Below are 26827 nucleotides of genomic sequence, written 5' to 3'. Positions count from 1 at the left end.
GAAATCTTGCCATTTGCGACAACATGGATGGAACTAGAGCATATCATGCTTAGTGAAATAAGTCAAGCAGAGAAAGACAACTATCATATGATCTCCCTGATATGAAGAATGCAACATGGGGGTGCAACATGGGTGATGCAACATGGGGGCTTAAGTGGGTAGGAGAAGAATCAGTGAAACAAGATGGGATTGGTAGGGAGTCAAACCATAAGTGACTCTTAATCTTACAAAACAAACTGAGGGTTGCTGCGGGGAGGGGGGTTGGGAGAAGGGGGGGTGGATGGACATTGGGGAGGGTATGTGCTTTGGTGAAAGCTGTGAACTGTGTAAACCTGGCGATTCACAGACCTGTACCCCTGGGGATAAAAATTCATGTTTATAAAAAAATAAAAAATTAAAAGAAAAAAAAAGTTAAGTGTGATGCTAAGAGTTTTAATTCAAATAAAAATATTTTAGAGTTGGTTATTTGTATTAATTATGGACATTTAAATTTTTATTATATTTATATTACATATGTAATTATATTACATATATATTTATATTTATAGAAATATATAAATATCAGGGATGTTTTGAGGTTGCTAAACAAAACCTCTAAATTTCTGCTGTAACAGTCAGTACATTTTTAAAATAAACACAATATTTTAATTTTTTTTACTAGGCTCTATGCCCAGTGTGGAGCCCAACATGAAACTTGAACTCATGACCCTGAGATGGAGACCTGAGCTGAGATCAAGTGTCGGTTGCTTAACTGACTAAGCCCCCCAGGTGCCCCAGATAAACACAATGTTTTAAAATGGCCAATTACATGTTTTACTCCCAATTTTATTTTCATGCCTGACTTGACACAGGACCACAGTGCCACGGGGATGACTGGTAGGTCCCCATGGTGTTGGCCATTCTGTGCCTACATAGTCCATATTCCCAAGGACTCATGCATTCCTTTCCCCCCTCTTCTCTCCTTCCATCCTCCCCTCCTTCTCTCTCTCTTCCTTTATTCAGACAAACAACACACTAATGAACAGAAGACGACATTACACCACCACAGGATTGGACTAGTACAAGCTCAAGGGAATGCTTGAAAAGACACTAACCATGAACACAGGGGTCAAAGTGGAAAAGAAGGAGCAGAAGATGTCCCAGGGAAGAATAACGGTCAAGAAAGAAATAAAGGAGGACCTGGGGCCAGTGTCAGTGTCTGTCGCTTACAGAGTCCTATGTCGAGGATGTCAACGTGAAACTGATCAGAGTGTGTAAATGTTACTGAAAATTTAAGAAAGTGGAGGACACCCAAACAGAAACCTTTTCAGAGTGGGATACAAAACCTAAAGCAAGTCCATGGGAATATGGCCCTGGATGCCCCTCTTCCTCAGGGCTGCTGGAGGGGTCATGGGACTCTAAGAAGACTTCATGTACACACCACGTGCAGTCTAGGAGTTGGGGGAAAGGAGGGATTTCCAGGTAGAGAATGTGTGTGTGCCACCCCAGGAAGCCATGAAGAATGCCTGGTGTTTTTAGGAACAGCAAATATCATTGTAATTGGAGTTTAAAGAAGTGAAACCAAAGAGAGAAGCTGCATCTATAATGCTCCCAGACATCATACGCCACAATAAGCAATCTGGACATTTTCTCAGTTTCAAGAGAGCAGTGAAAGTAGAGATGGGGGGGGCAACAATTAGTACTTTGGGCTGTAAATCATATCATATACAATTACTATCAAAAACAAAAGTGCAAAGCTCTACACTTGAACAATTGCTCTTATTAATAGTAAGAATGAAGACAAGACAGAAGCTCCACTAGTAAGCCATGGATGCCGCATAGTTTTGCGAGTTGCTGTGACTGTTTTCGGTCCATGGTTTTAAGCTAGGAGCCCCGTGTGGCACACAGCTCATGTTTGCTGACTTTAGGGTGCACGCAGGTTTGATCTCCCTGGGACTGACCTCTCTCCCAAGGAGGTAGTACAGCGTCACAAAGAACATCAAGCTAATGGCAAATCACCATCAAAGACCTTGTTCTCCTTTAAAGTCAGTAAACCCGAAGAGTAATGGGAGGAAGGAGAAGCTGATTTTATGGCATCAAAGAGAAAACGAGTATTGGGTGTCCCAGGCGCTTGCCTCACTGAGCATGTTCATGGATCTCAGACATAAAAGGAGGGAAGGCGATTGCCCATGGAAAGAGGGGGGAAAGGGCGGGCAGCATCGTGAAACCATCTCCAGTGAATGTTGCATGGAAAGGCCAACATGGAGACAGGTTTGGAAAGCAGAGCCCGTCTGAGCTCAGGAAGATGGTGGAGCTGAGGCTGAAGGGGACCCTTGAATCTAGGATGGGGTCGCTTCAGAGATGGTGATCCCTACCTCCAGAAGGTCTCCCTGCCTGTGGGATCAGCAAAGGGGGGATGGTATCCTTGCTTTGCAGTGGCTCCCTGTGCCCAACAGCGCCCACACCCTCCCAGACCCCGAGACCACAGAAGCCCAGAGTCCCACAGCAACTGTGTGCACGCTCCTGCTTTCCTCTCTCCAGAAGCCCCTCCCTACCCCAGCTCACTCCGCAAGCCCTTCTCTGAAAACTGACTGACCTCCCTCCTCCCTAGGCCCCAGGACCATGTTCCAATATTTCACATTTGTTTTGTACAATTTTATGACTTCTCATAAAATCCTGATGAAGAAAACCAATCATTTTAGAAGAGCCCCCTACATCCAGTCCCTAACACAGTTCTTTGCAAATAGCAAGTGTCTGATAAATTCTGACATGGCACGAGAGGGAACAAAGAAATGAAAGCCTGTATAATATAGTAGTTATGAAAAACAAACTTGGGGGGAGGACAGAGTTTTTAAATCCTAGGTCCAGTATGGAATAGCTCTCACACATCTCCATGTCTTCACAGTCAAGTTCTTCTCCCTCGAGGCCATACCAGATCCATCTGGCTGGTGTGGTTGTTGAATGAGAAAATGTCTGCTAGGTAGGATATGACATATTAAACATTCCGCCTTTGACAGATCTCACTGACACTTTTCAGCAAAGCTAATGCTCTGATCAGGTATGAAATGAAGTGTGACCAAAAACCAAGCTTCCCACGATGTTCCCACCCAACATACTCTTTGGGTTATTCTCAGTTTTCTAGAAATTTTTCTTTAATATTTTTTCTTTTTGTACTCATTAAAAAAATTCCAGTATATTCCAAATCATCAAAATGGCAATGGTAGAGTCAATTTACCCACAGACATCACTGAATGCATTTCTGCTTGTGTTCACGCTCACATTCGCTGTGACTTTTGTCCCTCTGCTCATCAGTGGGGAAAAGAGGGAAGGCACAATACATAAGTGATGTTCAAACAAGGGTTCACATCGAGGAAAGTGGGGATTTGAGCAGTGAATATGTGAGAAGCCCAGAGTCATTTTGGATTATGGGGAAACAAGATCACCGGCTGTCGCTTGTGTCCCCACACCAGGGTCACCTCGGTGCCCAAGAATGGCACCATTCAGCACAGTGAATTGCTGTGGTTGACTTGGACCTCATTGTTTGGATGACACACCCACTCTAAAACAGGTACCCTCCTCTCTCCTGGGACTCTCAGATTCCAAGGCTTAGTTTGGGTCCAACTCTATGTTTACCTAAAGTAACTAAAGACAGCAGTATCCAGGCTTTCCACAAAAACACACAGAGATGCCTAAAAAGTTAGAAACAAGTCAAGTTCTGTTTTCAGCCTGGCCATGAGAGCATGTCCCTCTGTCACTGATTTTGGGGCCGGGTAAACAGCACTTACGGTATGTGCATCCATACACTTCTATCCTCATCCCAATCCTGCCTTTGGGGCTCCAGGCTAAGGGGAGGAAGCGCAGGAACCTGGCTTCGAAGGGAGGCTGCAGTTGGTAATGCACCACACTGTCCGCATTTGTGTTTCCTGGAAAACTCTGGGAGAGAACGGAGAAAGGATCAGTGTGTCTGCAGAACTTGGATCTCCTGGCTCTTCTCCTGTGGGTTAGGGACAGAAGCTTCACTCTGTTCTTATGCAAAAGCCTACCTCCTTTATAGAAAGTCTGCTAATGTTTAAGAGGGATGTGACAACTTTTTCTCAGGGCCTGGATTAGTCACCATTGTTCTAAGCTTTCCTTATTTGCAGAGTGATTTACATTTCAGCAGCACCATTAAGCTGGCTGGAAACCTGCCACCCTTAAAGGCTTGTTCTTCCCCTAAATCATTTCCCTCATCTATAAGCAGTGAGGATGGCTCTCATGCAACCCCACATCCAAGGCAATCAAGCACTATGTTAACTTGCTGTCCCTGCAGGAAGAACCCTCAACTCGGTATGAGCACTGGGAGGGACCTATACAGGGTTCTAGTTCCAAACCCTTCGTTTATAAAGGTAAAACCAAAGTCCAAGAAAGTAGAAAGAGTCTGCAGAGGTAGGACAGCAGCTACCCAGCATGGCCACAACTAGATTCTGGGCTTTGGATTTCAATCACAGTGTTCTTAGCGTGCAGTCAGGTTGCCCCCAAGTTAGCCACATTTCCAGAGCACTGGGGAGACCCACAGGACAGAGGGGTGCCCTTGCCCGGACACAGCCACCTGGCCTCAGGCTTGAAGGGGCCAACATGAGTATAATGGATGTTGTTACAGAGGATGAGCGACTCGTTTCTCACTGCGTTGATTTCATATGCAGATCAGCATATGGGGAAACCCAAAAAAGGGTGATGCTCACATATGCACACATCCATCATATCACTAATGATTTAATCTATTTTAGACAGCTCTGTTGCTAATGATTTGCTCAATTTTTCAAAGGTAACACATACATGTGAGAAGAATCAGAGAACAAAGCACAGACTCCAACACCAGGAAGTGCATCCCCATGCAGCCTTTCTCCTCTCTTGAATGCTCCTGAAGTGCTCCGTACTTGCGTCCAGGAAGAAAAAGGTGGGTGGGCTTCCGATGACATGGACTTAGTTACCCCTGTTGGTGAATCCATTCCCCTCATCCCCACAGTCCTGACTACATTAGCATTAACTCCTGAACAGTGATCTTACAGAAGCTGATGTGTGAGTCACAGGACAACAGCTCTCGTCTAGACAATTTTCGTCTACAAAGTCCCCTGAGACACTGGGCTCCTCTGTCCTGCCACCTGGGCCCCAGAACCTCCACTAGCCTCCTTCATACAAGGATTTCACTGGGCTCTTCCTGCTCTGGGCATTTCGGTGTCTGCCCCTGACACTGTACACCCCCTTTTTAAAACTAATTCCATCGACTCTTCCTCAGATTGTTCATCAGTTTTCCTAGAAGACCTATGCAACAGCAAAGCCATAACAGCCTAAGGTTTTCCAATCGTAACACAGTGTCTTAGCAGAAAATGCTGCCCCATCCAAGGACCTTACTGGTCTATGCTCTGAAAACAAACAGAGCCCCTGCCATGGTGTTTCTCTTCTAAAAACCTATGTCAACTGGTACATCTACCTCAATGCTATCAGTTCTTTGGAACCCCCTGTCAAAAGTTCAAGTTCTATATTCTTTGATCTCTCCAAGTTTTATCAGCCAGAGGGCCAAAGATATTCTCATAATACTCCTTCATATAATAGTAATAAAATGAGGGAACAGAAGACTTGACCCTTTCTTTTGCTCCCTTATACCAGAAGGACACACTCCACCTCCCACTGCAGTTAGAAGGGTCATACATATAATGCCACATGGGAGCAAAGCTTATAGTTGGGCCAAAAAGAATGCCCATCTTGTTGTTTTGCTTTGTGAAACCCTAAACCTGGCTTAACATCCAAACCCAACCAAACCAAGCCCAATCACTATTCAGGCTTGTATGCCATGACAAGCAGGTAGGAACAGATGGAACCAAGAACACAGAAAACTCAAATGTGGTATCAGGGCCAGTCTCAGACCCTAAAACACTTCCTCTTGGCTAGTGAATGAAATATCATCTGGGAAGCCCTCTGGCCTCTCTCTCTTGCTCAGTGGAAGTGCCATCTTTGTCCAATGTCACCTGTTCTTCAAGGGTTGGCAACCATTACACCAAGAGCAGGCAAACCCTCTCCATTGCTTCTGTGCTCTGAATGAGAAGTCAGGAATGTGCCCTCCCTGCCCCCAGCTTCCTGCAGGAATTGCAGGCTGGTGTGGATAGGAGTTGCTTTGTACCAACATCACCACTGTCCATCACACACTCCTGACTGTTATTACAGGCTCCCAGACCCACTGCCTTCATCCACAAAACCAGCTTGGTCAGCAAACTCTGAAGGTTGAGGAGCTATTACATGAGATAATACCTGACAATCATGTTCCCACACCTGCCTGGAGGTAGGCGGTTCACAAGCACCAGCCACTGTGGACATGGTCTTGGCTGCCATTTTGGTTATGGTGGGCGCATCTGGCAGAGGCTGCTCATCTGTCCAATTCTGCATCCCCTTCCTTACACTCTGTCTCAGGTTCAAGACCTGAGACGTGCAGATCACCGTCAGCTGCCACATTCACTGTGATGCCAAGGTTATAATTCAACCTCAGAACTGAAGTCCATGTTTATTATCTGAGGGTAACTGACAAAAACTAGGAAAGGTATTTGAACAAATTGTTTTATTTTCCTTGAATATCATTACTTCCTTCTGAAGCACTTTGTCCGTGGAAGGTAAATTCTGGACACCTTCATTCAGACTGTGTGATGGCAACACCATATAGCAAAAGGAATTTCTAGTGCTGTTTTAGTGGAATTTAGACAGAATACTATTTAAGGACTACTTCAAGTGGCAATAATATCTGAAATAGTCTATGAAAAGAGGAGATTCAGAAGGCACTCTAGGGTGCCTGGGTGGCTCAGTGGGTTAAGCCGCTGCCTTCAGCTCAGGGTCCTGGGATCGAGTCCCGTGTCAGGATCTCCACTCAGCGGGGAGCCTGCTTCCTCCTCTCTCTCTCTCTCTGCCTGCCTCTCTGCCTACTTGTGATCTCTCAGTCAAATAAATAAATAAAATCTTTAAGAAAAAAAAAAGAAGGCACTCTTTAAAACTTCTGAGAATCTGTATACAAAGCATTTGTCACACACAATTTTAATTACATTCAGATATTGGAACATATGTATGTATGTGTGCATAGCTGTGCATGTGACCATGTTAATTCATTCTAATTTTAAGGAACCACATTATTTTTGTCTTACAAAGAACAATCACCAATCCCTTTGGGTAGAAATCAATCATGCGTTTCTTTAAAGATATCTTTAAAGAAACAGAAGTTAAATGAAATGACTTTGGCACAAGACAGATCCCTACTAGCATGTCACTCTCACTTTCGTGGCTCATTACTGAAATGATCTCATATATTTTGGTGAAGCTAGTGTTTATCTCTTAAGAGATGGTGTGGTCTGTTCCTTGCCATATGTATTTTTGCTTTGTTTTTCCAGAACAGATCTGGGTGAACAGGCCACACAGACTCGCAGGAACGAAGACCCGCTCTGTGTTCTAGTAAGTGGAAAGATGAAAATCCCATCTTCCCCATCTCTCGTGATAGGAGTGACCTCGGGGAAGCCAGCATTTTCATGTGTAAAGTAAGAACAAGAAAACCTCTCTTACAGTTTTGATGAGTTAGTGGGAGGAGTTCCATGGGCCCATCTTTCTGGCATCCCTCTTGGCTCACTAGCATTAAGAAACATACCAATGAGACTCTCCATATGACTGATCCCCAGGAACACTTCATCTGGACACGGACTCAATATCCGGTCACTTTAAAGCCATCCCATTGAATCCTTTGTCCACTATTAGGAGCAGACGATGTCTGATGAAGTCTTCCATTTTCACCTTAGTTAGGTTGAAGGTAACCCGAGTCCATTGCTTGGGCTCCGCTCACATGCTAGAAACATGTTTCTGAGATAACTTGTTTTAGGAATTGGTGACATTTCTGAAAAGCTGCCAACTCTGCACTGTTTTAGTTAGCAGTCTATGTTAGTAGACTCTAAATCTAGAGAAGGGATCATTGGGAGACTTCCACGGAGCCATGGTCTCAGTTGTAAACTGAGTCATCATGATTCCGCATTGGAGTCAACAAATGACCTCAAGATGCCTATTATGTATTTGTCATTTCAGGTTTGAAATATCTGTGTCCTAAGGCCGGCTTTTATACCAATGCCTTCTTTCTAAACACAAGCGGTGTTGCCTATAGAAACAGGTCTTGGTGATTTTTAAAATAAATAAATATTAAGCCTCTACTGCAGGCCCCTAGGAAATTTGAGCTTCATTATTCACTCACCGCTGTTCATTTTATTTTAAGACCTCTGAGATAGGAGGAAGGATGTTGCCGGCATCAAGAGAGTGTGCAAGAATCCCCAAGCTCTAATTCTGGCCATTTTAATTATGGGGCCATGATTGTCTTGGGTAAGATGCTTAAATCTCCCCACATCTCAGCTTCCTCATGAGCAATGGGAGAATAATAATTACTGTTACTATTAAAAATAATATTTTGTCCCCATTATTTCCAGAGGCTCACAGACCACAAAAGGACATACTAAAATTATTTCCTGTCATTTTACTGAGTGAGCTGGACTGGGATGTCAGAAGTATGACCTGGAGGGAGGGCCTAACCCCTTAGATGTCAGTCAGCCAGGCGCTTTGTGCAAGGTGAGCGCTAGAGTTTAACTCATGCAGATGAGTTGACTTCAACAGTGTCCTAGAAAGTGAATGAATAATCTCTGTTCTCACTTAAAACAACCAGACAGATGCCTGATGAGCATCTTCTGATGTGACGATCTCAGTGTGTTGGAAAAAATGTGCACTTCGTAAGCATTTCCTGGTTTCTTTCATGGACTCAGTGGAAGCAAATCACACAGTCAAACCAGTGACTGAGCAAAAAGAGATGACCATGTCTCTGGGTCCCAGCACCTTCCCCTATCTGGAGAGGGAACCCGCCCTGTGACTGAGCACAGCTACACCTTCCAGAAACCCATAGCACCTGGCCCTGGACTCATCCACACCCCAAGGCCAAAGCAAGTGCAGGAAACAGGGTCCCGAATGCTGCTCTTCATTAATGTGCTTTTGTAATCTCAGCTGTATAAAAGGATAATGTAAACATTACCAAAATATTATTGAAATGAAGTATTTTTAAAACAAGTTGAGAAGTTGTAGGCCTTTACTGCTTAGTTTTACCTTCTGCTTGAAATACGAACCCAGCAGACAAGACAGGTTTCTGACTCTGCAGAAAAACCAGTAAGGTTTTGCAACACTCCTCCCTTCCCTATCTTCTTACGTGATCAGGAGAAATACATTTTATAAGCTATCTGAAAGGCCCACCGGTGTTGGCAAAGAGGTTGAAAGTAGAGAAAAGCCAGAAAAAAATATTTCCAATAGAAGAAATTTATACTTTAAAACAATGTATGGTTATTGAAAACAATACAAGAACATCGCAAAAAAGGTGTATGGTTTAATACGTGGCACAAGCTTATTTTCTGGAAACCGAATTAGTTTTCAGTATTTGAAGAGTGACACCAAAGAACAAAATGAGGTATTGTTAGTGTTATAAGAAATGCCTCAAATGAGTGTTTAATAGTGTGCCTTTCCTATCAGCAATTTGAAGGAATTAAATAAGTTAATTGAATGAGAAGAATTAAATATATAACTTGACTTAAATATAAACTTGACTCCAGGCACAGTTTTGGGGCATTCTTTAATAACTCAGATTATTGGCAGAATAGCATGATCCTCTTAGCCTCTTGCATATGTTCAAAATAATGATATATCAAATGAGTTATTTGTACAAAATTTAGAAGATTTCTCATCGAGAAGTACCCGTGACCTGAAGAGATACCATATGTTTTTAATTCAACATTCAAGTACTTTATAAAGTAGGGAACCTAGGCGCCTTGGTGGCTTAGTGGGTCAAAGCCTCTGCCTTTGGCTCAGGTGATGATCCCAGGGTCCAGGGATCGAGTCCCATGTTGGCGTCTCTGCTCCACACGTAGTCTGCTTCCTCCTCTCTCTCTGCCTGCCTCTCTGCCTACTTGTGATCTCTGTCTGTCAAGTAAATAAATTGAAAAAAATATTTAAAATAGGGAACCCATATAACTTGCTGTGATGGGCTAAATTGTGTTCCCCACCCATAATTCATATGTGGAAGCCTGAACCCCCTGTACTTCTTAATGTGACTGTTTGGAGACAGGGTCTATAAAGAGGTGATCAAAGTAAAATGAGGTCATTGGAGTGAGTCCTGATCCAACAAGCCTGGGTCATTTCAAGAGGAAATCTGGATGCACGGAGACCCCAGGGAATGTGCACATGGAAGGAAGACCCCGTGAGTACCAGGGAGATGTCACACATCAACTGCAGCACAATAAATTGGGGGGGGGATACTTCACACCAGCATTAGACATCTTGAACAAAAACTCCCCATTTTTTAAATAACTTCTGAGGGAGACTGAATACCACTGGGCAACTAAAAACATACTTCTGAAACCTTCTCTGTGGCTTCCCATTACTTTCAAGAGGTTAACTGCCCCATGCCTGGCCAGCTCAGGCAGAGGAGTGTGCAACTCTTGATCTCAGGGTCTTGAGTTCAAGCCCCACCTGGGGTTTATTAAATAAGTTGCTAGGTAAATAAACTTTAAATAAATATATATTTTTAAGAGGGAAATGGCCCATTTTAATACAGGGGAACAAGCAAACAATCCTGCAGTAGCAGAATGAAAATGTTTTCCAAAATGAAATTCTGAAATGAAAGTTCCGAATGAAATGTTTTTCAAAATTTTCTTCTCCAATAGATATTTGAATTTATCCTAGACTGTTTATAAGGAAACACACTCACCCTCCCATGATTCTGCTGTCATACATACAAAAAATCACCAGAGTCATGTCTGAGTGGTAGGCACAACTTTGCATTCAAAGGAAGTGCTAATTTATATAGGATTTAGCCAAATAAGTTAAAAACTGTATCAAGATCAAATAGCTGTTTTTCAACTAATTGTCTATCTAAAGTTGTTTTGGTCATTTTAGAAACCCCTTGCTCCCCCCAAAGCTCTTTTTTTAGCATTTTAAATTTGAGTCACCAATACTGTTAAACTAAAATGATTAGGGTCACTATGAGTTCAAAATTAATTCTGACACAAGAATTGTGCTTAGAATAGGATAAAAGAAATACATATCTGAGAAGTAAGTTGAAGTGAATATGAAGTAAGTCCTTTGCCATGTTGACTCACCATTTTCCAGGGACGATAAAAGGCTGGGGGCCAGAGCAGAGGGAAGACAATTCTTTATGGGTTTCTCCCATTTCTGCACATATTACAGAGTGAAGCCCTGTCTTTTCTTCTGAACTGTCTTGAAAGGACATTTATATAGAAAGCAGCCCCGTAAGATCATTTTTTTTTTCCTTCCAGGCAAAGGGCAGGCATGCTTCCTGCACAGAAGACTCAGGTTCCCAGAGCTCTTGTAATATAAGCCCCTGAGTATGCAGACATCCACCTGGGCATGACACACACTCACATGACACACATGTGACGTAGAGTCAAGGGGAACCAAGGCCAGGATGCGATGCTGCCTGCCAATAACCAAGTCAGTCCCATGCTCCCCGTCTCTGACCCAGGAGTCTTCCATCTCCTCCCACATCCAGGAAACAGGCAGGCGAACTTGTTGCAAATAGAGCAAAAACTCAAACACCTCACAGTTCTAGATGGAAAGTTTGAAGTTCATCTCCCCGCAGACTTCTGAGAACATGTAGGGAACAAGGCATGGGACTAAACACTCTACTTCATTCAAGCCACTATGCAAACATTTGTACATTTGACTATATTGGTCTGTTATACTGTTCTCTTTTGCTTGCTTTTATTAATGCATGAATCCAAATTATTTTTTAATTTATTTTTAAATGTTATACTGTTTCTTCATTTAAAAAAATACCAAGAAAAACCAAAATGTGGTCTGTGTTCTCACTAGCAAGAAAACCCCTGTTGACATGAAAAATAAATGAGAAACATAGATGGCTTTGGTTAGAAAAGTCAAGTAGTGCAGAAAAGTTTAACATGCAGAAACCACTCTTCCTAACCTCTCCCTGTCCCCAGCTAGCCATTGTTTATGGTCTATTGTAATTGTCTTCTGCGTTTACTGCTTCCCACCTTTTTATTTTTTTTTTTCCAGATTTTCTAGTAGGGATACCCGTGATTAGAGACAGGCAGACATGAAGTCCCTGGCTAAGGCACAACAGGGGCCATCCCTCTATCACAGAATCCTTCCCATCACTAACCATGTTCTAGAGAAGCTCCAGCTGATATCCCAGGCACTGGGGGAAATATTAGTAAATACTGTTCATGCCTCCCCCCAGCATGGAAGCAAGCTAGATCCACAAAAACCAGTCCCTGACACCTGGATAGATCCCTCCTCCCTTCTCCTCCAAAAGGGAAGCAGGGAGGAGAGATCTGCCCAGGTCCCAGTCTTCAGAAAGACTGATCGGGAGCTCATGTTTGGTTTAATCACTTCAGCTGGATCAAGTGAAGTCACGTTAGTAAACTGCTTACCACTCATTTTTATTCAACACGTGGCATGATAAGAAAGCATGCCTCTCATTACCTACACATCGCATTTGCTCAATGGTAAGTTTTGTGATGCTATATTCTACGTGATGCTATATTCTACTCACGTATTCGGTCTCCACAGTTTGCCTCTGCAGTAAAATTTCCACCTACATAAAATTTTCACAGAATTGGAAGAAATCTGCATTATGTTCTGTGTACAACTCAGATCTTTTCCATTTCAAAATGTTTACCTCTGTATTTCAGTATGCTTGACGATCTCATTTATAATCTCAGGGTATGTTTTAGACTCTTTAAATATGCAGACTAAACTAGAATCTGGGATTCCAGTGACACAGAGGGTGATGATATTATGGTCTGAGCTCCTGCTAGTGTCAGGGAGGAAATATTTCCAATCTCTTGGAGAGGGCCCTAGACAAAACCAACGAGAGGCAGATGAACAGGAGAAGAAGTGTGTTCATACAGACGGGAGAGGAGAAGCTAGCTGAGGGCTGAAGCTGGAGGCTTATTAGACCTCATTTAGCAGGGAAAGAGGGAGGAGGCAGGGTTCCTAAGAGAAGGACAAAAGAGTTGCTTTAGGAAAGACAAATGGGTTTTAGGGAGAATGAACCAGAGATGGGGGGAGTTTGTGGTAAGATTTGTTTATGCAGGTGAAAGCGGTTTTTCTTTTTCTGCACCATGAGCAGAGGATGTGGCAAGGATTTACGGTGGGTTTATCTCAGTCTCTCTCCTGGGAGTGGATCCGCCGGGAGGAGGGGACTCACAGCTGCCTCACCTCTCAGAAGTGGCTGCTTTGAGTCAGATTAGCACCTTGAAGGCTTCTTTCTGCAGCTGTTCCCCAATGCCTTCAGGTTAAAATCTTCTTAATGCGAGTTCAGGGTTCAGAGAGGGTCCCCAGACTAGGAGCCCCTCCCCCTGTGTCCTCACCATGGGCTCCCTCCCCTCACCCCATGGGGCCATGCCTGTTCTTTATTCTTTAATCACAAAGAAAATATTTATAGAATTTACAGAAAAGAAAATGAAAGTTAAATCAAAATGTATAAATCAAAATAAGTAAAAGAGTTAAATTCAAAAGAAATCAATAAAGGAGGAACAAAACAGTTAAGACATAAAGACAACAAATAACAAAATGCCAATAGTAGGCAATCCCACCAGTAACCACTTTAAATGTAATTGAATTAAGTTCCCCAATCAAAAGGCCTGTATTGGTGGAATGATACCAAAAACCTAAATCAAAAAAAAAAAAAAAACAATTTACCCCAACTCCCTTCTCTTCTCTAACACCCCTTGGAGCACTGGGTGTGATGAAAAAATAATGAATACTGTTTTTCTGAAAATAAATAAATTGAAAAAAAAAAGAAATAGCATAAAAGGAAAACTCTGAAAAAACAAAAACAAAAACAAAAAAACCCAGGATCCAACTTTATTCTCTCTATAACATTCTCATTTTAGATGTAAGAACACAAACAAAGATTGGGAAGTAAAAAGGGTAGAACTAGATATTCCATGCAATTAGTAACCAAAAGACCAGGGTTGGATATACTAATATCAGATAAAACAGACTAAGGCAAGAAGTGTTTCAAGCAATGTAGAAGAACATTATACAATGAGAAGAGGTCAATTCACCAAGAGGATATAAGAATTATAAATAAATGTGCAACCAACATCAGAGCACCTACATATCAAACTGACAAAACTGTAGGGAGAAATAGATTGATCTAGAATAAAAGAAGGAGACTTCAGTACCACATTTTCAATAACAAACAGAATAATCAGACAGAAGATCAGTAAAAATTAGGGGACCTCAACAAGACTATAAGCCAATTGGTCACAACAGAGATTTACAAAATACTTCATCCAACAAGAGTAGAATACACATCTTTTCTCGAAAAGACATGGAACATTCTCCAGTATAGACCAGATGTTAGCCCATAAAACAAGTCTTAAAAAATTTAGAAAGGTGGGGATCGTGAAAAATATCTTTTCTGATCAAAATGAAATGAAACCAGAAAGGTTTCAGAAGGAAAACTGGAAAATCTACAAATATGTGGAAACTGAACATTACCTTAAAGGAATAAATCACAAAGGAAATGTGAAAATTTATTGAGAAAAATGGGAATGAAACCACAACCTAGAAAAATTTATGGGGTGTAGCAAAAGAAGTGCTAATAGGGAAATTTATAACTGTCAATGCTTACATTGAAAAATAAGAAATATCTCAAAGTCAGCAACCTAACTTTACACTGTAAGGAACTAGAAAAAAAAAAGAACAAATGAAATCAAAAGCTAGCAGAAAGAAAAAAAAAATAATAAAAATCAGCAAAATAGAGATAGCAAAATAGAGAATAAAAATAAGATAAACAAAACAGGTAAGCAAAATAGAAAACAGAAACAGAGAAAATCCACAAAATCAAGAGTTGAGTCTTCAAAAATCAAAAACTGACAAGCCCTTAGTGGCACCAACTAATTTAGAAAACAGAGAATACTCAAACAGCTAAAGGCAACAATGAAAGTTGGTCATTACAACAGATTTTATAGATAGGGAAGGGTTATAAGAGAATACTGTGAACACTGTATAGTAACAAATTGAATAACTGAGATGAAATGGATTAATTCCTAGAAATAGAAATTTCACCAAGACTAACCCAAAAAGAAATAGAAAATATGAACAGATCCATAACAAGTAAGGCTACTGAATCAGTCATCAGGTCTCCTTACAAAGAAAAACATCGGACTTGATGGCCTCACTGGTGATGTCTACCAAATATTCAAAGAAGAGCCAACACCAATCCTCTTAAACATTTCCAGAAATATGAAGAGAAGAGAGAACTCCCTGACTCATTCAATGAGGCCAGCATTACTCCATAATCCAGAGATACTACAAAAAAAAAAAAAAAAAACCAAAAAACAACAACAAAAAAACAACTACCAACCAACATCCCTGATTAAGACCAGTGCAAGAATCATCAACAAAATACTAGCAAACTGAATTTGGTAGCATATGAAAAGGATTATGCACCATTACCAAGTGCGATTAATTCCTGGAATGCAAGAATGAGTCAATACACAAGAAACATTCAGTATCATAGGTCACAGTACAAAAGGAAGGGTAAGTCACATGATCATCTCAATTGATGCAGAAAAAGCACTTGACAACATTCAGCATGTTTTCATGATAAAAGCAATCAACAGACTATGAATAGAAGAAACTATGTCAACATAATAAGAGCTATATGAAAAACACACAGTGAGCATCACACCCCACAGGGAAAGGTTACAAGCTTTTCCACTAAGATCAGGAACAATTCAAGGATGCCAGATTTTGTCACTTCTACTAAACATAATACTGGAAGTACAAGCCAGAACCATTAGGCATGAAAGGGAATCCAATTTGGAAAGAAATAAGTAAAAATATCTCTGTTTGTAGATGGCACGATCTTATATGTAGAAAACCCTGAAGATTCCAGGAAAACAACAACACTTTTAGAATTAATCAATGAGAGTTGACCAAAATCAACATACAGAAATCTGTTGCAATTCAATACCCCAGCAATGAATAATTTAAAAAGGAAACTAAGGAAACAATTTCATGAGTAACAGCATTAAAAAAAATAAAATACATTGGAATAATCTTAACCAAGAGGTAGTAGAGTTGTACACTGGAAACTATGAAATGCTGCTGAAAGAAATGAAAGAATACACTTATAACTGGAAGGCTATACCATGTTCATGTTTTGGAATCCTTGATATTTTTAAGATGTTAATGCTTTGCAAAGGGATCTACAAATAATTTTCAAAATGGGTGCCAGAATTACTCAACAGGGAAAGGACGGTTTTCCAACAACCGAGGCTAGGAAAATTGGATAACAGTATGCAAAGGAATAAAAATGGACCTTCACCTTATACTGTGGACAAAAATTAACTCAAAATGAATCAAAATTCTCAGCATAAGACCTAGGGCTATAAAAACTCTTAGGGAAGAAAAACAGGACAAAAGCTTTATCACATTAAATTTGATGATGATTTCTTGGCTAGGACACTAAAAGCACAGATAACATACGGTAAAATAGATAAATTCAAATACATCAACACTTATAACTTTTGTGTATCAAAAACTGCCATCATCAGAGTGAAATGGCAACCGATGAATGACAGAAAATATCTGCAAATTCTCTATCTGATTAGGGGCTCATATCCAGAATACATAAAGAACTTTGTACGTCCCAACAACAAAAAAAAATCAAACACCTTGACTTAAAATGCACAAAGTACTTCAATAGGCATTTATCCAGAGAAAATATACAAATGCCCAATGAGCACATGAAAAGATGCACAACACCAGAAGTCATCAGGGAAATGCAAATCAAAACTACAGTGAGACACCACCTCACATGCTCTGCCTATTTTTTAATGGAATATAAGATGTGTTGATGAGCATGAGTTGGAGCCATGGTGCGCTGATGGGAATATAACACAGCAAAGCAGACAGTTCCTCAAAAACTTAAAAATAGAATTACCACAGAGTCCAGGAATTCCACTTGTTGGTATACACCCAAATGAACTGAAAGCAAGGTCTCAAAGAGATATTTGTTCACCCAAATTCACAGCAACTTTATTCACTACAGCCAAAAGGTGGAAAAGTCCATGGATCCCTCAAGAGATGAGCAGAACTGTCATATACATGCCGTAGAACATTCTTCAGAATTAGACACACACCCCAGCATGGATGGACCTGGAGGACATTATGCTACATGAGATCTGCCCGTCACGAAAGGACAAAAATGCTACAACACCACTTAGATGAAGTACCCAGATGACTCAAATTCATGGAGACAGAAAGTGGAAGGGCGGTTGCCAGGGTCTGGAGAAAGGGAGGGATGGGAAATTTGTACCTAGAGGGCAATGAGTTTCCATTCGGGAAGATGGCAAGGATTCTGGAGAGACCACAATGTGAAAATGCTAATGACATTGATCCGTCTACTTAAAAATAGTTACAAAGTTAACTTCTATGTTATGTCTGTTTTACCACAATAAGAAATATTTAAACAAAAAGTGCACTTTCATTAACGTGAATGAGACCAAGCCTGATTTGTGATGCGGTGAGAAACCCAATTCCTGCACATACACTCCCTGGGGTGATGGGGAACCCCACTCAACCCTGCCCCCAGTGCAGATCTCCTGGTCACCCTGTGCCTCAGCCACAATGCCCACCCCCAACATCATGGCAGTGACATGGGACCCACTTACCATAATGCCTCATTTGAAGTCACAGAGTGTCAGGACACTTGGCACAATTTCTCACCTGTTCTCACACAGTGGGAATATACCCACCACCAACTCCACATGGTGAGGGCCCCAATATTCCCACTCTGGTGTTTCTTTTTTCTTTCTTTCTTTCTTTTTTTTTAAGATTTTATTAATTTATTTGAGAGAGAGAGAATGCATATGCATACACTGATAAGAGAGCACATGAGCCGGGACAGGAGAGAGTGAGAAGCAGCCTCTCCGCTGAGCAGGGAGCCTGAGGTGGGGCTCGATCCCAGGACTCCAGAATCATTACTGAGCTAAAGGCAGATGCTTCACCACCTGAGCCCCCCAGGCGCTCAGAATGCCCAGTCTCTTAACCTAGCTGTAGCTGCCACCAACACCTTTTATCTTCAGGGTAATGAATCTGACTCATTAATCCAAACAGAGCAGTGAAACACAGGAAGTTTTTTTCCATGACTCCATTAGGATAAAAGCAGAGACTTCCCTCCCCACCCCCTTATGATTTGCATGGGGGCAGGGCTTACAGCTGAGCAGCCAGGTCTGACTGAAACTGACCCTTGCCCCAAGAACAGGTGGCAGCCTCTCCCAGAAAGCTGTCTGTGAGCCTGTCCCCATTAGGCTTCTTGGGGACTGCAAAGCAGGAGTGGGATCATCTCCCGATAATCCCACTAGGCTGCCTGATAAGCTAAGCAGGACCGAGGTAATAAAATCCATCTTCCACAAACAACATAAAATGTCTAAAAAAAAAAAAAAAAAAAGGTATAGCTTGGGAGTTACAATGCTAACATCAGGATTAAGAAGCAGAAAGCAAAACCGAAGCACATTCAGCCACAAAGTGTGAAGGAGAAACTTAAAATGAGAGTTGAAAATGACATGGAATTGATGAATGGAGAGCCTTGGCTCTGGGGTGCTGTCCAGCCCTCTACCTGGGGAGCTGCGGGGAGACTGGCAGTCAAGTGGCAGGCGTCTGAGGCTCTGCATGTGGTGATGGAGCCTGGAACTTCCAGGTGTCTCTCCCCTACGTCCCCTTTCCTAATCTCTTGATCCTTCTGATTCATGCTTGGCCCACCATAGTTCCTCAGGATCAGGCTCCAGGTTTGGAGTGATCCAGAGAACAAGAGGTATAAGGGCTGGATAGGAGGATCTCCTAAGATAGCAGCTTCAGAAAGGACATGAAAGCCAGAAAGACAGAGAGAACTGAGCTCAGGGCCACAGAAAACCAGAGACTTCTGGGATGGCTGTCTTCACTGCCTTGTATTTTCCTGAACCAAGATGCCCTAAGATGCTGAGCAAGTCCCCATCCTGGGATGAGGTAGGCAATGGGTTTTCCCAACACTGAGCAGCTCTCTTTGCTGGCACTCAAACCTGGAGGGAACTGCCATGCCTGCTCTGCATCTCACTCCCACCAGAGAAACCATTAGCAGAGGCACTGTGGGGGAACTCTGAACAAGATGGCAGAGCTCTAGGAACCGAGCCAGGCAGGGCTGGGACGGCAGCCAAAACACATCATTCTGGTATGCCACAGAGGATCCCGAGGGCAGCAAGTGCCCAGACGTCTCCTGACCACTGTCCTTGGGTGCACCTTCACCTGCAAAATCCAAGCCTTGGGGGACACAGATCTGCTTCTACCTCACCAAGGGCATGACCTTCCTCTCATGCCTCCTCCCCCTGTTCTGTAAGGCTTTCTTCTGCATGTGCCGGGAATGGATCTCAAATCAGGTAACAAGAACAAGAGCAAAAAGGAAAATAAAGGACTATGTTGATCATTTATAACACTATTCAAGGGTAGCACTGAAAGTGACCATTGTTATACGTTCTGCAACGTGAAGACACCAGCTGAACAAGACAAAATGACATAAAGCACCTGGGATGCTTGAAACCATGCCTGGCTCATAGTAAATGATCACTAAATGTTGGACGCCAGCCCCCAGGCATCACCTTGGCTCACACACCGGCTTCCCTCTCTGGGTCCCACTACATGTTGCACTTGGGGTGCCCTTTGCTTATCTTCTCACGTTCTTCAAAAGCATTTTTCTTCAATTCTCTATCAATTCCAGATTATTGTTCTTCCTGCCTTATAAAAAATGCTCACAACAGACAAAATGAGAAAGTTTCTCTCCTCCGGTCCAATAACTATCATTTTACTACAGACGCCTTTATCTTTCCTGGCCATTGTCACGTTGAGATGTGTTGGAATACCAGCTCTGGGACCTGTGAATGTGACCTTATTTGCTATCTGGTCTTTGCAACAGTCAAGTTAAGGTCACTGGTATGGGCCCTAATCCAGTCTGACTGGGTGGTTTATAACAAGAGAGATGAGAGCAGAGGTGAGACAAGAAGAAGACACATGGAAGATGACAAGTGATGATAGATGCAGATGTTGCAGTGATTCATCTACAAGCCAGGGGCCCCAAGAATCACCAACAACATCAAGTATTAGAAGGACATGGAAGATTCTCCCCTAGACCTTTGTGGGGAGCAGGGTCCTGATAACAGATTGAGTTTTTACTTCTAGCCTCCAGACTCATGCAAGAATAAATTTCTGTTGTGTTGAGCCTGAGGTACTTAGTAAGAGTACCTAGGAAAATCTTACAGGGATAAACTTAATTCCTTCCCACCTCAAGGTGCCCAGGAGGGTCTGAGAGGCAGGTTTTCCAAGAGAGTGAGGAGATCACTGTGTGCCTCCTTAATAATCGATTAATGGATTTATTTAATTTAAGGGTAGAAAATCTTTGACAAGGTGATGAATGCATTGAGCATTTCACTTGTTATTATTTGGGGGCATACAGAAAAAATCACTACCACAGTAACTTCGCCTTCCATTTCGAGACACTTTTCTGCTAACCTTCAAGTTTCCTCCCAGGAAATAGGAGCTTGTGCTGGGTCTGAATCTTCCTTCAGTGGGAACTTCCAATAATGAAGCTCTTGCTGCAGAAGGCACTGAGCTCCCCAAGGGTCTCTTTCCATGGTCCTGATAATTTTCTTCTCTCTTTTAAGAAAGAAGGCTATTGAATTGTTACAGTGATCAAAGCTCTGAAAGGAAAATAAGCCACTCGGGTTTGAATGATTAAGACCATTAAAAAATACACAATAGAAGACGGGATCAAATCCAAATAAAGTGCCTTTGCCTAAAGCACATCAAATGGGGAGGAGTTTAAACTTCTGTCTCTTGGTCACAGATGTGACTCGAGGCAAAGTTCAGGGACATCCACTGCCTACCCTTCTTGTTTCTTGCTACCGCTCCTCCTGGAAAAGGTGTCTGACGTTGGACTCTTTTTTCAAAACTGGGCTGTTTTGATAGTTTTAACCGATTTTTCCTCAAGGGCATGAGAAAAAAGATTATGCCATTAAGAAAGTAAAGAGAGTAAAAAGAGTTCTGAGCACAGCACAGCATCACAGTGACTATGAATGGCAGGAGATCTGGTGTCTCGGGTGTGGAGCTCAGCTGGTGGACAGGAACAAGACAGACAGACATGCTCATCTCCATACACAAGGGCCTCTGTACCCTAATTCCAGAGTCAGCTTGCCCTTTTACATGCAAGATGAAAATCACTTAATAGTATTTATAGTAGAGTATTTATATAGTAGAATATTTTTACTATACTATAGTATCAAAAAGCCTATATTAGGAATATAGTCACAGTGGAGATGACTTAAGATTCTATTTACAAGAAGGACACTCAAGCCTAAATCCTCATTTCAGCTGAAAATCTCAAATAAGTATGTGTAATAAAAACAGCACAAATGATATGATTTGCCTTGTAGCCATTAGCCTGTAGATCTTAGAATCTATACATTTTATATCAAGGGTGTAATCTGGGGAGAAAGGCCAATACAGAGCCCCATGGAAGAGAGAAGTGAGTAACTGGAAGTTTCCAAATGCCATCAGGGAGAGACTGGCATCATGGAAGTCACAATCATCCAGGAAAACAGCCAGGAATGACACCATTTTGGAAGCTGTTCACCAACAAAGAAGACATGGCTTTGTGAATATGGGGTCACCTCATCATGCCTTCTTGAGAACCACAGAGATGCAAAGGGCCCTATGGCTTTAGAGGACAAGAGCACAGAGCTTGTGGGGATCCATGTAGAGTGAGCAGAAGCAAACCTGGACTGGGCCTGGGGAGGCAGCCCCTCAGCTCTCAGGGTTGCTATTCTGATACACCCTGAGAATGGCCTCCATTAACCACAGCCAGGGTCTTATGCTCCTGGGATACCCAACAAGGATATGTGGGGCTGCTCAGGGTCCACCGGGGATTACCTGTCCTTACAAAGCTCAAGGGTAAGAGAACCACAGAAACACACTGTGTAGATGAGAAATTAAAACCCTTGTGCACTGTTGGTGGGAATGCAAAATGGTGCAGCCCTCAAGGTAAAGAGTTTGGAGCTTCCTCAAAAACTTAAATTGAATCACCATATCTAGCAATTACACTTCTGGGGATATGTCAAAAAAACTTCAAAGCAGGATCTCCAAGAGACAGGTGCACACCCATGTTCAATGCAGTATTATTCATATTATCCAAGAGGTAGAAGCTACTCAAGGGGCCATTAATGGATGAAGGGATATCTCATTCCATTCAGGCTGGTAGAACAAAACACCATAGACTGGGTGTCTTCTAAATGACAGAAAATTACCCCTCACAATTCTGGAGGTTGGAAGTATGGGGATGGTATGCCAACATGACCAGTGAGGACCCTTTTTCTGGGCCACACACGTTCACTGCATCCTCACAGGGCAGAAGGGGGTAGACATGTGTCCAAGCCTCTTTGACAAGGCATCATCTGCTTCTAGAGGATTCCATTCCCATGACCTAAGCACCTCCCAAAGTTCCCACCTGCTAATACAATCATCACCATTGGGGGTTTGGGTTAGAGCAGTGACTTCAGGTGGGACACAAATATTCAGATCGTCACAACAGATGAAGAAAAGATGGTGTATCAGAACAATGGGATATTATGCAGCCATTACAAGGAAAGACCTGCCCTGCATTGTAATATGGATGAACCTCAAAGACCTTATGCTGAGTGAAGCAAGCCAGCCACAGCTAGACTCATGCTATAGGATTCCACTTACACAAAGCACCTGAAGCAGTCAGAGTCCTAGACACAGTTACGAAAATGTGGTTTCTGAGGGCTCGGGAGAGGAGGAAGGGGAACTTGGTGTTCAGTGTGTTCAGACCTCCTTCCATTTTACAAGATGAGAAACTTCTAGAGATGTGTTGCTCAACAACATGAATATACTTAATATATAAACTTAATATAATTATCTCCAGGAATTATACTTAACTAAACACCTAAAACCCATTAAAATAGTAAATTTAATGTTATGTGCTTTTTTCCACAATAGAAATTAACTTTTGTATTTTTAAACCCTTTCAACACCAGTATTTAATTGAATAGCAATATATACATGTAGTTTAAAAATAACAATTATTGTGTATTTTTAGCCCCCAGCCCCTTCCACAGATTGAGAAATGCTATTACTAATTTGAGGTGTCTTTCCAGAATTACTGCATGTGCACACATGCATGCGTATGTGCATGTTCATCTCCGGGACTTCAGATGGGGGCACAGTGTGTGCATCACTTCTCCTCATTTTAAAACAGCATTTCCTAAAACTTGTTATCAATATATAGATTCACTTCCCTCTTTTCAAAGAAAGGCATTCTATGCAATACTGCACTGTAGCATGCTTTATCTCTGCACTCATCAGCAGCAGAGAACCGGACTGTGACTGTGAGGATGTGACGACTGTCCTCACAGGCGTATTCTGTGCTGCTCCGCTCATGTGTCCCTGTGGTATTCGTTCCCAGGAGTGGAGTTTCTACTCGGTGTGTAGACAGTGTACTGAGGGGACTTAAGGTGAAGACCCTTTTGGACTGTCATCTTTAGAGATACGTGGCAGGTGTCTGGGACCCCCTTTAATTAATTTTATGGAAATTGCCCTCCAAGGGATTGTGAGAGTGAACAACTTTTCATGCATTTATAAAACTCTATGTTTCATTTTGTTTACAGCCTATTTCTATCTTTACCCAATTCTTTTCAAGATTAGTTATTTGTTTATTTATTTACCAGAGAGAGAGAGAGAGAGACAAAGCATGGAGAGCAACAGGCAGAACAGGCAGAGCAGGCAAAGGGAGAAGCAGGCTCCCCACGGAGCAAGGAGCCCTGTGTGTGACTGGATCCCAGGACCCTGGGGTCATGACCTGAGCTGAAGGAAGATGCTTAACCAACTGAGCCACCCAGGTGTCCCTATCTTTACCCAGTTTTTAATTTTTTAAAAGATTTTATTTATTTATTTGAGAGAGAAAGATAATGTACACAAGCAGGGGCTAGAGCAGAGGGAAAGGCAGGCTCCTTACTGAGCAGGATCCTGATTTGGGACTAGATCCAAGGACCCTGAGATCATGACATGAGCTGAAGGCAGATGCTTCATGACTGAGCCACCCAGGCGTCCCTCTTTACCCATTTTTAAATGATTTTTTAAATCATACTCATTTATATATAAGAATGTTTTATAAATGAAGAAAACTTGCTCTTTGTCATATATATTTAAATTTTCCCCAATTTATGTTTGGTGTGTTCTCACAGCAATTTTTTTCCCCACATCATTTTTAAATTTATCCAATTTATCAATTTTTTTTTTTTTGGTAGCATCTGGGTTTCCCATTTTCCTTAGCATGCTCTTTCCAATAAGCCATACAAAACATTTTCTAGTTGCATCTAGCCCTTTCTCTGTGGCTGACTTATTTTAAATTGTATCTATTTAAGGTATAAAATAGGGATCCAACTTTATTTTTTTTCCAGGTTGTCCCAGTATCATCTATTGAATAATCCATTTTCCATCACTAATTTGAAATGCCACATTTATTTTTTGCTAATTCTGTAAATATATTTATTAACGAACACTATTATGTTTTTTCACTAATTTTTGCATTAATATGCTAATATAAATAATATTATTATTAAATAGTTTCAAATAGCTACATTTAAGCTTTGTAAGGCATTTTACTAACTTAATAGGAATAATTCCCTTTAATACTATTCTTTTTACCAATTGCTGTGGCTACTTCTGCATGCAAACATTTTAAAATAAAAGAAAGACCTCATTTTAGGGTCACCTGGGTGGCTCAGTGGTTAAGCATCTGCCTTCAGCTCAGGTCATGATCCCAGGGTCCTGAGATCGAGGCCTGCATCGGGCTCCCTGCTTAATGGGAAGCCTGCTCTCCCTCTCCCTATCCCCCTGCTTGTTGTGTTCCCTCTGTCACTGTCTCTCTCTCTTTCTCTCTCTCTCTCTCTGTCAAATAAATAAAATAGAAAGAAAGATGGAAGGAAGGAAGGAAGGAAGGGAGGGATGAAGGGAGGAAGGAAGACAGCCTTCATTTTATTTTATTTCAGGGTTAGTTAAGGATGAGTGTATATCATACATCATTACACTATCAAGTCTTGATACCCAAGGACAAGGATTAATATCACTTTTCTTTGATGCCCTTTATGGTGTTTTAAGTATTTTTTTGGAGCATTTCTTGTCAATTTTGTTTGTGATTCTATTATAAATGAAGTCCATGGTTCCTTTATCATTTAACTAATTACTTATAGGCACAAAGAAAAATTAATTAATTTTGGAAATGACTTTCATGAAGAGATACATCGCTGAGTTATTTTATTATTTTTTTTATTTCCTAGGAGATTTTCTATGGTTCTCTAAGAACATACAATGATAATTTATCTTCATTTCTAATTTTTATGCCTCTTATATTATTTCCCTCTCTATCTGAATGTACTTCATAACTTGAGAATGTAAGTTTAGAGACTTAGAAAGGAGGGCTTAATAAGTTCATATTTTTTAAAAGATTTTATTTATTTATTTGAGAGACAGAGATCACAAGTGGGCAGAGAAGCAGACAGAGAGAGAGGAAGGGAGGCAGGCTCCCTACTGAGCAGGGAGCCCAATGCAGGGCTTGATCCCAGGACCCTGGGATCATTATCTGAGCTGAAGGCAGAGGCTTTAATCCACTGAGCCATCCAGGCACCCCATCATGTTCATCTTTTAAGGTCACATGGGATAAGTGCTTTTAAAAAGCCCTTCAAATTCTCAACACACTTGAAACAGGCAAACATAACAAAAAATGGGCAGAAGATATGAACAGACACTTCTCCCATCAAGACATACAAATGGCTATCAGACACATGAAAAAATGTTCATCATCATTAGCCCTCAGGGAGATTCAAATTAAAACCACCAGTAAGAATGGCCAAAATTAACAAAACAGGAAACAACATGTGTTGGAGAGGATGTGGAGAAAGGGGAACCCTCTTACACTGCTGGTGGGAATGCAAGTTGGTGCAGCCTCTTTGGAGAACAGTGTGGAGATTCCTCAAGAAATTAAAAATAGAGCTTCCCTATGACCCTGAAATTGCACTCCTTGGTATTTACCCCAGGGATACAGATGTCGTGAAAAGAAGGGCCATCTGTACCCCAATGTTTATAGCAGCAATGGCCACGGTCGCCAAACTATGGAAAGAACCAAGATGCCCTTCAACGGATGAATGGATAAGGAAGATGTGGTCCATATACACTATGGAGTATTATGCCTCCATCAGAAAGGATGAATACCCAACTTTTGTAGCAACATGGACGGGACTGGAAGAGATTATGCTGAGTGAAATAAGTCAAGCAGAGAGAGTCAATTATCATATGGTTTCACTTATTTGTGGAGCATAACAAATATCATGGAGGACAAGGGGTGTTCGAGAGGAGAAGGGAGTTGGGGTAAATTGGAAGGGGAGGTGAATCATGAGAGACTATGGACTCTGGAAAACAATCTGAGGGGTTTGAGGTGGTGGGGGGGTGGGAGGTTGGGGTACCAGGTGGTGGGTATTACAGAGGGCACGGATTGCATGGAGCACTGGGTGTGGTGAAAAAATAATGAATACTGTTTTTCTGAAAATAAATAAATTGAAAAAAAATAAAAATAAAAAAAATAAAATAAAAAAGAACAATTTTATCACTTCAAAAAAAAAAAAAAAGGTAAAGGAAATCCCAGATTGATTATCTCTGACACAAGTTC

At 41.7% G+C, this 26827-nt stretch overlaps 1 protein-coding gene across 1 annotated transcript in view; it reads right to left on the bottom strand.

Moving 5' to 3' along the window:
• LOC132015180 (contactin-associated protein-like 3) overlaps window positions 1-26827 on the bottom strand; it is an 88628-nt gene that overhangs the window by 22894 nt on the left and 38907 nt on the right. Inside the window, exon 4 of the mRNA XM_059395806.1 lies at window positions 3765-3912. Coding sequence (XP_059251789.1) covers window positions 3765-3912 — 148 coding nt within the window. The remainder of the gene's footprint in view (window positions 1-3764; window positions 3913-26827) is intronic.

This window comes from Mustela nigripes, chromosome 4 (assembly GCF_022355385.1).
Source record: "Mustela nigripes isolate SB6536 chromosome 4, MUSNIG.SB6536, whole genome shotgun sequence".
NCBI classification, from domain to species: Eukaryota; Metazoa; Chordata; class Mammalia; order Carnivora; family Mustelidae; genus Mustela; species Mustela nigripes.
The sequence above is the reverse complement of the archived record's forward strand: the minus strand, read 5'-3'. Positions and strand labels throughout refer to the sequence as shown.